The 15,871-nt window shown below is 35.7% G+C and overlaps 1 protein-coding gene across 5 annotated transcripts in view; it reads right to left on the bottom strand.

Annotated features, from left to right (window-relative positions):
* Positions 1-7,055: 7,055 nt before the first annotated feature.
* Positions 7,056-15,871, bottom strand: part of ZNF567 (zinc finger protein 567) — a 29,795-nt gene continuing 20,979 nt past the window's right edge. For 4 of the 5 annotated variants that reach the window (XM_060288763.2, XM_060288762.2, XM_060288764.2 and 1 more), the window contains 3 exons: positions 13,268-13,394; positions 12,912-12,998; positions 7,056-9,363 (listed from right to left, as the gene is read on the bottom strand). In XM_060288763.2, coding sequence (XP_060144746.1) covers positions 7,643-9,363; positions 12,912-12,998; positions 13,268-13,394 — 1,935 coding nt within the window. In that variant the 3' untranslated portion in view covers positions 7,056-7,642. Of the gene's footprint in view, positions 9,364-12,911; positions 12,999-13,267; positions 13,395-14,509; positions 14,660-15,871 lie in introns of all 5 variants that reach the window. The other variant, XM_060288765.2, reaches the window with a different exon arrangement.

Genomic DNA, 15,871 nt, shown 5'->3' with positions numbered 1-15,871 from the left:
CACCACCCCATAGTAGGTGATGCCAACCTATCCATAGACCTCTGGGCTGGAATCCATCTTGGCTAAGAGTTGCATGTGCACCTCAGGGGAGGACCCTGAATTATACCAAATACGGACTCAGAACCTGGCAAAGCAAGATGATTGGCCAGAGGAAACCCGAAAGAGATGCCCCACCTAAGTGATTTAAACTACCATGAAGGCGCAGCTCTCTTTCTGAGGCCTCCTGTGTGTCTATTCACACGTACTTTTTTTTCCCCCCAAATAAATACTTTACTTGTTTCACTACTTTCCGTCTCTTTGTTGAAATTCATTTCTACAAAGCAGATAAGCCAGGGCCTTGTCACTGGCCACTGGTCCTCATGGTCTAGTGGCTAGGATTCAACACTCTCACTGCCACAGCCTGACTTCAATCTCTGGCTGGGGAACTGAGATCCTGCTTCAAGCTGCTGCAGGCTGAGGTCACCTGAGATCAAAACCACTCAATTCCTGTTGGATACCAGCAAACTTATACTAGAGGAGAATCTATCAGTTGTGGAACTGAAAGAAAGCCTTTGGTCACATCACATACCTAGCCTATCATCATCTTCAAGATATTCAGCAATATACCAATATATTACTTCTGTGCCTCAGTTGTAAAATGGTGAAGACAATACCTGTGTTTTTGTGAGGATTAATACGTGTAAACCCTTATAAGACTATTTGACAAATATATTAACTACTGTTGTTCTGATGATAATTAATAGCATTATCATTAGCAAATTCTTAGAGAAAGACACTATGTTGGTAATGAACTTAGAAGAGCCTCCAATCACCCCCATTCTCCTATTCAACCTCAGATGACTGATTTTGAATAAAGTCCAGTAAAATATAGAGAACATGTGAGACAATTTCATTCCTGCTGAGCTGCATCAGGAAACTAATGCTGGAATAAATACTCTGGAACTAGTGGCTGTAAATATATATTGAGAATATAGCTAGTTGCTTAAGTAGAAAAGGGTATGAAGCAGTATTCTGTTAATAAATTCCTAATAACAGATACCCCATAATCTACACTCTCTCACAATTCTAAGTTTATTAGAAATTATCAAAAGGATAACAAAGAGAAAACCGTCCATTAGTAAACCTTCCAAGTTGCCATTATGAAAACTTTCAAACAAACAGGAAAGTTAGAAAAGTACAATGGACATGTATTTACCACCCTGCCCCCCCACCTAGTTTAATAGCTAAAAGTTTGTCATATTTGGTTTATCTTCCTATAATTTTCAACATAACCATACTATAACCACATCTTCTAAAATATATCATGTGACACATATTCAGATTTTCCCAGCTGTCCCAAGATTGACTTTACAGTTGTTTGCTTTCGTTTTTTATCTAGAGTCAACTCTAGGTTCAGAAATTGCATTTAGTTGATATGTCTCTTTTAGGCTAGTTTAGTTCTTCACTTTTTTTTTTCCATGACTTTTTCTTCTTAGAGTCCATGCAGTAGTCTTGTAGGATGTTCCATATTTTCGATTGTTGTTCTCGTTTCCTAATGTTGTCATTTAATTAATTCTGCCATTTACATTGGAAACTAAGTATAGAGAGAAGATTAAGTTTGGATCAAACAATTTTGCAAGACTATTTCATAAATGATGTAAAGTATTTTGTATTGTATATCAAGGTACATATTGATAAAATGAGGCTAAATTTGATCATATGGTTAAGGTGGTGACTGTCAACTCTCTCCATTTTAAAGGTTCTTTTTTATTCTTACAATTAGAAAGTGTGGAGTGATTCTAACCTCCTCTTGGAAATTTATATTTTATTTGTTTGATTCAAAGAGAAAACCAGTATTAAAACAGGATACCACTCAGATATGAGTGATAATGAGTTGCTACATAACAAAACCTGTATGAGGTGACCAAAATCATCTTAGAAGAACACTAATACCCTTTAACAAATGTGGGAAATCAAGACATAGGGCCAGAACTGTTTTTGCATTATCATTCAACGATTAACATCATTGCCCCACGTGACTATACTATTATAATCCTAGTTCTGAAACAGTGTCTGTCACATAGTGGACACTTGATAAAACTGATGATGTAATCAAACCTAAGAAACCAGAAAAAGAACAAATTAACCTAACTACAGAAGAAAACAGTTCGTACAGCTAAAATTGGAAATCAGTGGAAGAAGCAATAAAACCTCCTTAATTTATTTTTGTGGAAAAAACACTGATCTAAACTAGACTTATAAATTTGATCAATGTAAAGGTGAGAAATATGACAGCACTAATAAGGTAGCACACATATACTTAGGAAGAGTTTAAAAATATCAGTAATATTATATACAGAAAGTATTTTCTTTAAAATTGACTCAAGATGAGGTAGAAATCTGCATAGTCCAATACACATAGCAGGAAAATGAAAATCTGGTCCAAAACCTCTCTTTAAAACAATATTTAGGGCTTCCCTGGTGGCGCAGTGGTTGAGAGTCTGCCTGCCAATGCAGGGGACACGGGTTTGTGTCCCGGCCCGGGAAGATCCCATATGCTGCGGAGCAGCTGGGCCCGTGAGCCATGGCTGCTAAGCCTGCACGTCTGGAGCCTGTGCTCCGCAACGGGAGAGGCCACAACAGTGAGAGGCCCATGTACCACACACACACACACACACACAAAACAATACTTAAATATCAGGTAAAAACTACGGATAATCTCTAAAAGAATTTTACAAGCTCATACTAGAAGTCTAAACACTGGATCAAGATAGTTTCTAAAAGATCTAAATGAGCTTATGAATATTAATGCAAATATTCTAAGGAAAATATTAACAAAATGAAACCAAACACGGAGGAAATCATGACTTGAGAGGCAGAACTTTTGTTTTGCCTATCAGTCACCATTCAGAATTTGACATAATCGTACCACATGATTGCACTCTATTTCCAGCTCTTTAAGCAAGATGCATCCAAACTCAAGAATTTAAAAGGAAAAAAAAAAAAGCAGCAGCAGTACCAGTTAAGAGAGTTAGCATGTTCCACCCTGCCTCTCCCACTGAACACAACTAAAATCATAGACAGAATGGATGAGGCAGCTGAGAAAACTGAAAAGTAAATGTTAGCAGACAGACTGAGAAGGAAACAAGAAGTTGGAAGTTTGATCTGGTGGTGTGCTGGTCTGAACTGAAACAACCTGAATCCCAAAACTGTGAGCCAAACTTGGATGGAAAGAGCTCCATAAGAAACTCTCTATAGTTGGAAGAGTGGGAGAAGGGGTTTTTGTGGAGCAGAGAAGGTAGAAGAAATCCATGTTGTTTTTCTTTTCTTTCTGGTCTCACTGCAGGCAAACACTAGTCCTGAAAGCTGCAGTCCTGGATTGGGTAGGTGGTGGTAGCAGCAGCTGCCAGCAAATACTTAAACCCTGAGGAAAGGGAATCCTATCTTACTAGTGGAAGTCTGTTCTAAAGAAGGTGGAGGAAATCCCATTGCTTTTTTCCTCTTTATTCTCTCACTCATTGGCACTGGAAGAAGCCCTAGCTGTGGGAAGGCCACAGCAGAATGGGAAGGCTAAATAAAGCCCTGTTGCTCTAACTAGATCCAGGAAGTTGTCCTCTGGGAACTAAAGAGTTCTAGTGAGATAGGGGAGAGGAGCAACTCAAGTTAGGGATCCCTTAAAGTATTATATGAACTCGAGGGTGCACATGTGTAGATCTGACACTAGGCAGCATACCAAAGGCCTTGAGAACTGAACCAGGTGGACCATCAACCAGGTCTCAGAGTGGGTACTGGGTGAAGCACATAAAAGATAATGCACACTGAATTCCAATTTTCAAATTCTTTGAAAACTGAAATGACATTGGAACCCCAGGGCACAGAAAGTAGTTTGGAACTTGCATATTGAATCTAAATAAACTGCCTGCTAAGACAAACAAACCTAAATTATGTTTCTCATAGGATTTAAACTAGACTCAGAGAATCAAATTATTCAAAATGTCTAGGAAACAATAAAAATGTACTCCACATACAAACAGGACAATTTTAAAACTCACAATGGAAAAGAAAAAGACACTAATACTGACATGATCCACATTAGAATTAAAACCATGTTCCAAGATGTAAAGGTGAACTCTTGAGTGAATATCTAAGCAGAGAAACAGAAGCTATAAAAAAAGAACCAAAAGGAAATTAAACATTTAAAATTTTTATTATATAATTCTCGGATGTATAAAAGGAAATTTTAGAACTGAAAAAGTGAAAATTAGAACTTACTTGATGGGCTCAGCAACAAAATGGAGTGCCAGGAAGAAAAAAGTATTTAAAGAATCAATGGTTGAAAACCTACCGAGTTTGGTAAAAGACCTTAAAATTACAGATTCAAGAAATATAGCATACCACAAAAAGGATAAACTAAAAGAAACCTTTGCTGAGACACATCATAACCAAACTGCTGAAAATCAAAGAAAAAAATCTCAAAAGCTTCCAGAGAACATTGATGCATTACATATAGGAGAACAATCCCTTAATTCCCATTAGAAAGTATGAAGGCCAAAGGATAGTGCAACAACATTTTTTAAGTGCTTTAAGGAAAGACATGTCAACCCCAAACTTTATCCAGTGAAAATTATCAGGAATGAAGGGTAAATAAAAGATATTCTTAGGTAAAGGGAAACAAAGAGGATTTGTTACTTGCAGGCTTGCTGTAAAAGAAATGCTACATGAAGCTCTTTAGATGCAAGGGAAATGATATCAAAGAAAAACCTGAAACTTCAGAAATAAGTAAAGAGCAACAGAAATGGCAAATTGCTGAATAAATAATAAAATTATTGGTTTTTAAAAATAATTTAAAAATTTACTGTGATAAAAAGCAAGGAATATAACACTTTCTGATGAAGTTTGTAATGGATGTAGATATAGTAAATATGATAATCATAATATAAAGAGGGAAGGCTAAAAGGGACAAATATGGTGGTAATGTTTCCATATTCAACATGCAGTACTAAAATGTTAACTCAAAGTATATTGTGAATTATATATATTATGTGTATTATAATCCCCAGAGGAACCACTAAAGAAAATAAACAAAGAAATAGTAAAAAGCTAAATAGATAAATTAAAATGGAATAATAAAATATATTCAAATGAAAAAGAGAGCAAGAAAGGGAAACAGAGGAATTAAAAATAGAGGGGAGATACAGGAAAGAATGTTAGAGCTAAAGCCCAACGATATCAGTATATATACATTAAATGCAAATGGTTTAAAACCAGTATTAAGACATTGTCCAACTGGAATTTCTTAAAAACCCCAACTATATGTTGTCCGTCATAACGTGGCCTTAATATACATATATAATACACATATATATTGTGGGTTTGGCTCCAGACCACCACAGTAAAGCAAATATCACAATAAAGCGAGTCACATGCATTTTGTGGTTTCCCAGTATGTCATGTTTATACTATAAAAGTTATGTTTATACTATACTGTAGTCTACAGTAAGTGTGCAATAGCATTGTCTAAAAAAAGCAATGTACATACCTTAATTTTAAAATATTTTATTGCTAAAAAATGCTAACCATCATCCTAGCCTTCAGTGAGTCAAAAATCTTTTTGCTGGTGGAGGGTTTTGCTTCCAACTCACTACATACTCAGGAAAAAGAGGTAGGCTTGCATCCTTGGTTGTGAATGCAGTTCTTTTGGTAGTCGTCATCGTTAGCATATATTTTTACTCATCTACAAACACAGATTTATTCAAATGAAATAATTTCTAGGTTCTCATAACTCTGAATATAGATCCTGTAATCTTACTTGTTGTAGGTATTTTATTCTAATATGTTCATCCTGCCTACACACTAGAAAAAAAAAAACTCTAAACATAAATAATAACTATTAGTTAAGGCTATATTTCTCAAAGTTCTGTCCAGTCAGACATGGCATTTTATCTTTTATTGTACGTCCCTTTCAAGTCTAAATTTTTTTCATGTCTGATTTGCTTCATCACCCACTGTTCTTTTTCTGCTCTGAAATCATCTGCAAGACCTGGAATGACAAGCATGTTTCCATTTACAATCCACTGGCAGGTGGTGCCCCTTTCTATAGGCCAGATGGCCTGTTGTATGTACATTTTTAATGTAAGATACTTGAACTATCAATTATTTTCCTACTTACTTAGATACAGTTTACAGTTCTACTGAATTGGGGGGAAAAACAGTTTATTTAAATTTCTACTGAATTTTATTACAATAACTTCATGTATGGTTATGAATATTGGTTATGAATAATCCCCCTCAAGAAGGGCCTTTAGTAACACTGTTCAAATTGCTGTTGAGCTTACTATTTTCACAGAAAAGATGCTATAGATGGTATTATCTTAGATTTCCAACTCTCACACATCAAAATCTCCAGTGATTTTTCATTTGGGATTTTCGAGACCCACATTTCCTGTGAGATAAATCAAGGTATAAAAGGCTTACTTTACATAGGCTTATTATATTATACATAGGCTTACTTATATATATTTTTCATAATTCTATTAAAGGGAATAGACTCCTATACTCCCAAATTTTATTCATCTATGTTCCTTCTTAACCTTTCTTTAGTATAAATTCTTTGATGGTGAAAGACATAAGCTATTGCTAAAAGTACCCCTATAATCACGACAACTGTAGGATGCCCTCCAATATGAATTCTCTGATTTTGTGTAAGGTTTAAGCCACAGCTAAGGTCTTTCTACATTTATTACATTCATATATTCATGACTAACAGCCTTCTCACAATTATAACATTATAAGGATTTCTTTTTAGCAGGAATTCTCCAGTTGAATGACATTTCTCCACTTGAATTACAGAGCTGTTACTCTCCAAATTGAATCATCTCACATTGAGAAAGGTCTGAGAGATGTTTGGCAGTATCTAACATAACTGAAAAAACTTTACGTACACCCTGGGACTGAGTAATCCCAGTCTTCATATAAAATCAACAGAAATACACACACACACATATACAAGAATATTTATAGTAGTATTTTTATTACAACACAAAATTATAAAAAATACAAATATCCATCAAGAGGATAAATAGCAGTATATTCTTAAAATGGAAGAGTATACAGAATGAAAATGAATACACTACTGCCACATGCAATAATGTATGAATCTTTAATATGTTGAGTGAAACAAGACAAAAAATTTGTAATGTATAATAAAATATAAAGTTTAAAGACATGCAAAAACTATTTCATGTTAAAAGCCAGAGAAGTGGTAATCTTTGGGGAAGTAACAACTAACTTTTATTCCGCAGAGTGCAATGAGAAATATACTTCATAATTTCTTCCTCTTATGGAGACTGATACTTAAAACCACTTTGTATCTTGCTTCTGCATGTATTATATAAGAATTAAAAAAATAAACTGAGTCAGCAGGAGAACTTGAAAACGTAAAAAATTAGCTTCATTGCTGATAAGAGTTCAATATCAATGATCATATCCATTTCATATGCTAGTAAACAGTAGATAAATAGTTATGTGGTATAGTACATTAAGTTAATAATTATTATTACATTTGTGATTAAAATTACCTTATTCACATGTTAAGCATGCTTTTTTAAAAAACTAAAGTTTTACAATAACTTAGAAAGGCTTCACAAAGAAATCACATCATTTATTACTGCATTACCATGTTTTCTCCCTTGTGAATTCTTTGATGGACAATAAGGTTTCTCTTATAACTGAAGGACTTACCACACTCATCACAAATATAAGGCTTCTCCCCTGTATGAGTTCTCTGATGTACAATGAGATTTGTCTTCTGGCGGAAGCACTTCCCACATTCATTACACTTGTATGGTTTCTCTCCTGTATGAGTTCTTTGATGATGAATGAGATATGACTTCCTGCTAAAGGCTTTCCCACACTGAGGGCATTCATAGGATTTCTGCCCTGTATGTATTTTCTGATGTACAGTGAGGGTTGCTTTCTGGCGAAAAGACTTCCCACACTCATTACAAATATAGGGCTTCTCTCCTGTATGAATTCTCTGATGTAGATTGAGATTTGTCTTCTGACTGAAGGATTTCCCACATTCATTACATTCATATGGTTTCTCTCCTGTGTGAGTTCTGTGATGATCAATGAGGTACGACTTCATTCTAAAAGCCTTCCCACAGTGAGGACATTCATAGGATTTTTCCCCTGTATGTGTTCTCTGATGTGCCACAAGGGTTGTCTTCTGGCGGAAGGATTTTCCACACTCATTACAAATATAAGGTTTCTCTTCATTATGAGTCTTCTCATGAAGAGCGAGGGTTGTCTTCTGAGAGAAGGATTTCCCACATTCATTACAAATATAGGGCTTTTCCCCTGTATGAGTTCTCTGATGTACAGTAAGATTTGCCTTCTGGTGAAAGGACTTCCCACATTCTTTACAAATATAGGGTTTCTCTCCTGTATGAATTCTCTGATGTAGGGAGAGTGTTGTCTTCTGGCGGAAAGACTTCCCACAGTCATTACACTCATATGGTTTCTCTCCTGTGTGAGTTCTCTGATGACGAATGAGGTGTGACTTCAATCTGAAGGCATTCCTACATTGTGGACATTCATATGATTTCTCCCCTGTATGTGTTCTCTGATGATCAGTGAGGGCTGTCTTTAGGCGGAAGGACTTACCACATTCATTACAAACAAAGGGTTTCTCTCCAGTGTGAGTTCTCTGATGATCAATGAGATATGATTTCCTTCTAAATGAATTTCCACATTGATGACATTGGTAGGGTTTTTCCTCTGTGTGAATTCCCTGATGCAGAATCAATACTGATTTCCTGCAGAAGGACTTCCCACATTCAGTGCATATATGCTTTTTTTCAATATTGGTTGTTCTTCTCCTTTTATTATATTCAGATGGTTTTTCCCTTCTGTAAGCTCTATTATGTGTAATTAGGCCTCCTTTTTTAAGGAAGGATTTCTCACAGTCATTATATCCAAATGACTGTGCTGAAGTTTCTATCTCATGATATTGCATAATCATTTCATTATGACTGACAGTCCTACCACACTGATTATGGGATTTGCCTCCAGAGTGAGCTGTCTCTGGCTTAGTATTGAGGAGTGATTTCCCATATCCATTATGCTCACTAAGTCTCTTTCTTGTAGGACTTAGATTACTGATGATTAATTCTGAAACATTTTTAAAAATCTTTCCATGAGTGTCATATTCAGGAGGTAGGTTTTTTGAATTAATAGGGTTTTTGCTTAAAGTAAATGTCTTTTCATATGCACTACTGTTCTCCTTAATCAGTTTTCTGTGGTTGATTAATACAACTGATCTAGAAAATTTATCTTGTTGTTCCTTGAATTTCACTAAAAAGTCTTCAGCTTTCCACTTTTGTTCTAGGAAAGAATATAATTAACAACTTGTGAATCTTCACATATTTGCTATTGAAAGGAATTGTAATAGGGTCTAGTACATGAGGCCAAAAAAGACCAAGGACAAATTATTCCTTGCCTGGGAAAAGACATGGAACCTAAATTAAAAACTCTGCCTCAGTGTGGAAAAAGATGAAAAATAAGTAATGAACACTAGTAACATTTGCATTTTGCACCAGAACTTCATACAGAAAGTGAAACAAACACACGAAGCAGTAAGGAGAAGAGACAAAAGAATAGTGGAAGAGGAATTCATGCTTGGATAGGTGGATTCAGAGGCAATGAAGTGAACCTTTCAAGAGCATTAAGATTTAAGTAGGATGAACAAGAAAAATTAGCAGAAAAGTTTGTTCAGGGAAAATTTTAGAGGAAGGCATTTGGAGGACACAGATCAGAGCCTATACTTTTATTTTTTTATGCCACACCACGTGGCATGTGGGATCTTAGTTCCCTGACCAGGGACTGAACCCATGCCCCCTGCAGCGGAAGTGTGGATTCCTAACCACTGGATCACCAGGGAATCCCCCTGAGCCTATACTTTTAAATATTCATCCCTAGACTGTAAGGTAAAATACTTCCAGTTGTTCCACCACCCTCTTTCCACACACCCACCAATGAATCTTTCTAAGCATCAACTATTTTCCTAGTGTTTATAATCCTCTATATAGCTGGGGATCATTTTTTCTTGTGAGGGAAATACTAGGAAAACACTTCCAACAGGAACTTTAAAACAGACTAGGGGTATGTTCACTAGTGTATTCAGGTTGCTGTTGTTATTATTTTCTTTCAGAATTGTTCAATAACAAAACTCATGATCATTAATTATAACTATTCTTCTTTTTAAGTGCTAACTTAGAGGTTTAAAGGAAGATTCAAGTCTTTCCCCAATACGGTAACATTCTTAACTCCAGTTTTCCATATGGGGGACCAGAAAGATTGTTCACTCTGGTTCTAAATCACTCATTAATCTTAACCTTTATTTCTCTTATAAATTTAGAACTATATTTGACTCTTTTGCTTTGCAATCATCCACATCTAGTGAAACAATGTTAAATCTAGGTTCAAAAGTCTATTTCTTCCTTGAGTCCATTGCCCACAATACTAACACACAAGGAATTTCTCCTGTAAACAAAACTTTACATTACCTAGACTTACTTTTTATATTCAAACAAGTTTTCAGCGTTGTCCACATATCTGAATAATTTCACCCATAACAATCAAAGCCTAATATTTACTGCCCTATAAATACCTCCCTTATCCCTAATCACATGCTTTTGCTCATGTTCTTTTAATCAGTTGACTTGCCTTCCAGTCTTATTTCTAATCATATTTAGATAATCTTCAAGAAAATGTTACTACTCCATGATATCAAAACCCTTCACATATATCCCACCACCACTTTATTCATTACTTCTTTATAACTTGAAAATAATTATGGTCTAGAAAAAAAATTTTAACAAATCTTTTTACAAGCTTACACTGTGTCATAAATATTTCATGAAAAATGCAGACTTTGACAGTAATCCTTTCTCATAAAGGAATACTTTATTGGTTATCGCCTTTGTACTCTTCTGAGTTTACATTAACACTGCATATCATAGATAGGTAGTGTTTGTTAGAATCCAACCATTTGAATCAGAATGTACAGAACCATGGCCTGAGCAAGTACTTCTGAAAGGACTTATCAGTACATACTTTATGAATAGAGGAAAAAGAGATCTCCCCTGTACAGCTCCATAAACAGAAAATGAAGCAACTACTGACTACTTAAAATGTTGTATACTATGGCAAAGAAGATACAGAGGATCTTATCTTTGAAAGAATCCTTAAGCATAAACAATGTACAATCAAGTATCAAATTATATAACATCCAAGAGCTGTGTGTATTACAGTTAGTAAGCAGCATGGAAATTCAGGAAAAGGAAAGGTGGATATGTTGGGGAGTAGTCAAGGAATAGAAAGGAGAAGAAATCTCAAGACTTCAAAGATATACACTATACAGAAGGGTGAACACAATGAAAAGTACAGACATCATGACAGACCCTACATGTATAGAGAACATTTAGGAGACTAGATAAAGTGGAAATTAGCAAGCATTTTCCACAAAAGAGAGAAATAAAGTTGAAAAGACCAGATGAGGGCTTATTATAGTAGTCCTTGTATGAAGGAGAATTTCAATTTCCTATAATAATAAGTAGTGGGGAACAAGTGATGATATAGCTTGTCAGGAAAGTTAACAATATAAATTGAAAAAATTAGGACAAAAATTATAGCAAAAACAAATTGTAATTACCATATGCAAGACATTAAATAAGGTAGTCGTCATTTTGTATGATGTGAGTAAAAAATGAAAATATGGGAGGATGTAAATATATTTCACGGGCTGATAAACACAAATTGTGAAGAGATCCACAAGAGATTATGACAGAGACAATCAAGCTGGTATCAAGGCAGTAATAAAATAATTTGGAAAGAGTTAAATGGGAATGAATTTAAGAGCTAGGAAAGTTGGTGATTTTCATTTTTAACTTATTGTCACAAAAGGGGTGAGGCATCATAGTGCAGAACTTGTGAAGGACTGGAGTGAAGGTGGGAGGACTGTGCCGAGTATGTTGGTATTAGAGGTTCTCCACATAAAACGAGGAGCTTAAGTTCTGAGAGTGGATGAGACTAATATAATTGAAAGGTAGATCTCTTGAGGACAAATTAGAGAAATAAGACTGAGAGTCCAATGAAACAATATACCTTAAAAAAAAAAAGTTCTGTGACTATTATGTATGAGGCACTGTTCCAGTCAATATGGCCAGAGTGGTAAAAAAAAACAGAGTAAGTTGGAAATAAATGATCACTTAGAGAATCAGGATAAGAATGATTCAGTGTTTTACCCAAACCAAGGGATGATTTCAGGAAAGATGATCAGCCATATAACAATGAACCATGAAAGTTTAATGGAAGAAAATGGTAACCATGGAATTATCAGTCTGGGCCAAGGTGAGTGAGCTTTAAAATTAATAGCTAGACTCTTGGTGAGAATGGGAACTTAGAGTTAGCATAGCAAACAAATCTGAAATACTATAAAAGAAAGGAAAAGAAAAAGCAACTAAGAAGAGAAATATTAGCCAAGAATTTTTTCTTTCTTAAAGATAGATTTAAAAATGCCTAAAAGAAATCTATTCAATGGCTAAGATAAGGGACCGAGAAAGCTAAAAAAGGATACAAATCAAGAAAAAAGATCTATAAGAAGGAAGGAAAAAGATCTAAAAGAAGGAAGGCTTAATTTTGATTAAGAGTGGCAACTATCTTTGATAACACCAAGCAAACTAAGGAAGTCTATTATATAGGGAGAGTGACATTTGAAAGTGATTTAATTTTTTTGCAGGCACAATAGTCATTTCAACGGTTAGGAACCTTTAAAAAGACACTACCAAAATATTTCAAAAGTGTCACCCAACACAAGACCACTTTAAATTTATTTTCCACAGATTTCATCTGCCTGCAAGTCAGAAACTCACCTAAACAGGTATGACCTGTAAATGATGTCCATGGCTCTTCTCCTCGTTCCAACTTGAGGATCACATCAGGCTTGGTCATGTGACACCCTGATTAAGGGAAGATTTGGATTAAGTTGCTTAGGCGTCAATACCTTTGAAAAATCAATAAGGTGAATTTTCAGTACTGCAAATTAAGATACTCCTTTGTGTAACAGTAAATTTAACACCTTGCACTATGCAAGTGAAGACACAATAATCCTTTCTGTCAACCAAAAAGAATGCATCACCTCTTATCCCTGAAATCAAGATCACACATATTTTAGGCACCCTGAAAGGAAATGCATGCTACTGAAAGTTTCAAAGAGAGTTTTTCTTACCCACAGAAACGAGGTGGCAATAGTTTTCCAACATCACATCCATGTATAGCATCTTCTGAGCAGGATCCAGGTGCTGCCACTCCTCCTGACTAAAGTCCACAGTCACATCTTTGAATGACACTGATCCCTGTAATGGTTTGGAACTGTGATCAGAATAAATTGACGAGAAATTGGAGACTAGTTTTGATCCTGTTCCTTTGTGGCATTCTTATGAAAACTTGTAAAGAAGAATGCCTACCATTTTTCTTGTTTTGTGATTTAAATAGTAAGGGAAACAAAAATCAAGGTAGAAGTACTTGCCACCAAATTTATTTAATAACTCATTCTAAAAATGTTTATTGTGAAGTCACTTTGTAACCCCAAATTGGACTCATTTACTAGGGTGCCAAGATATACAAAATGCTGTCCCTGTTCACAAGAAGTTACAACCTCAAAGCATGTAACACATACCTTCAAGAAAGTATGTGTCAACACAAATCTACAAGAAGGTGTTATGGGTACTGTAACAGAAGTATGTACAAGATAACAATGTATTACAAGGACAGAACAATTTTTCAGGCTTCACTGAGGAGGTAAATTTTTTCCTCTTCAAGATTAATGTGTTATTCAGGAAGAATATAGTTTTAAAATGCATGGGAGTGACTTTGGGCATCCAGTAATAATAGAGTGAATTGGTCAAGCAAAAATTGGAGGAGAGTTTATCCTTAAAAGGCAGCAATGAGTAAGAATTGTTAGGTTTGTGGCTTTTTTTTTTCTTTCTGCATTACGTGGGCCTCTCACTGTTGTGGCCTCTCCTGTTGCAGAGCACAGGCTCCAGACGCACAGGCTCAGTGGCCATGGCTCACGGGCCCAGCCACTCCGCGGCATGTGGGATCTTCCCGAATCGGGGCACGAATCCGTGTCCCCTGCATCGGCAGGTGGACTCTCAACCACTGTGCCACCAGGGAAGCCCGGTTTGTGGCTTTTTTGCATGAAGGTACCGCAAAGCCCATAGCTCTTCAGGTGAAGAGCTTCCTCAAAGGTGACAGGGGACAGAATTGAGGGCTGGTAGATGAGCTGGAGATTTAGCGATAAATTCTGGAAGTGAGAGAACTACAGGAAAAATGAGACCCCAAATCTGAGTATAAACTCTGCCATAACTCCAGGTTGATAGTTAAACTAAGCAATTGTTAGATAACAGGAGGCTTAGCAAAGAGCAAACAGAAAGACACCAGCAAAGAGTTTTGAAAAACAGAAGTGTACCTAGTGAGATTTGGAGATTTCTGCATTTTTGATTAACAGCATTCCACAACCTGCTCATAGCTTAAGCAGAAGAAAACTGAAGCCTTAATGGACTGAGGTGTCAGAAGCTGGAGTTAACAAAAAGCAGCAGGATGTATAAGGGGTGAAACACTGAAAGAAAGAGAATGTAGAAAGTCAGGCCCCAAATCTAAGTATAAATATATACCAAATTCTTTGAGAGCTAAAGTACATGAACACAGTGGGAATCTACCTCCCATCATGGGATCAGGGTGAAAAGCAGCAGGTGGGAGCTTAAGGGACCTAGCTATCAGCTGCTTCACACTTGGGGTGGAGGTGGAGGGGCAGGGAGGGCAGAGTTTGAAGTTTGATTCCAAGCAAGTTAATCGTCTGCTAGAACAACAACAAAAAATAATCCTCAGAAAGACATACAGAATTCAGATTACTATATTACTCATGACGTTCTGGTTTCTAGCAAAAATTAGACATGTAAACAAAACAAAACAGAAAAAGAAGAGAGGGAATATGACGCATATTCAGAAAAAGTTCATGGAAACTAATTCCTAGTGGACCCAGGTATTGGATTTTGCCCCAAAGGCTTCAAAACAGCTGTTCTAAATGTATCTAAAGAAGTAATGAAAAACCTGGCATGGAATCTTGAAACATAAACTGCTAAAAAAGCATGAAGTGAAAATTCTAGAGTACAGTAACTGAAATGAAAATTTCACTATGTAGGTAGCAGACTAGAAATAGAAAAAGGAGCAATCAGTAACCTTGTAAATACAGGAATACCTCAGAGATATTGCAGATTCAGTTCTAGACCACTGTAATAAAACGATTATTGCAATAAAGTGAGTCGCACGAATTTTTTGGTTACCCAGTGCATATAAAAGTTACATTTACATTCTACTGTAGTCTATTAAATGCAATGACATTATGTCTAAAAAACAATGAACATGCCTTAAATAAAAAATACTTTATGGCTAAAATGTGCTAATCATCACCAGAGCTTTTAGTGAGTTGTAATCTTTTTGCAATACTAACATCAAAGATCACTGATCACAGACGATAACAAATATAACGAAAAAGTTTGAAATACTGAAGAATAGCCAATGTGACAGAAATGAAGTGAGCAAATGCTGTTGGAAAAATGGCACCAATAGACTTGCGTTAAACTCAGCATTGCTACAAACCTTCAATTTGTAAAAGGTGAAATATCTGCAAAGTGAAATAAAAGAATAAAATTAGGTATGCCTATATATAACTAGATCAACAGAAATTAATCAATCTGAATAGAAAAGGAAAGAAAAAGAAAAAATGAATAGACACACAGAGAGCAGTGGGTCAATTTCAAAGTAATCCAAC

Source organism: Globicephala melas, chromosome 19 (assembly GCF_963455315.2).
Source record: "Globicephala melas chromosome 19, mGloMel1.2, whole genome shotgun sequence".
NCBI lineage: Eukaryota > Metazoa > Chordata > Mammalia > Artiodactyla > Delphinidae > Globicephala > Globicephala melas.
This window is presented reverse-complemented; position numbering and strand designations above follow the sequence as displayed.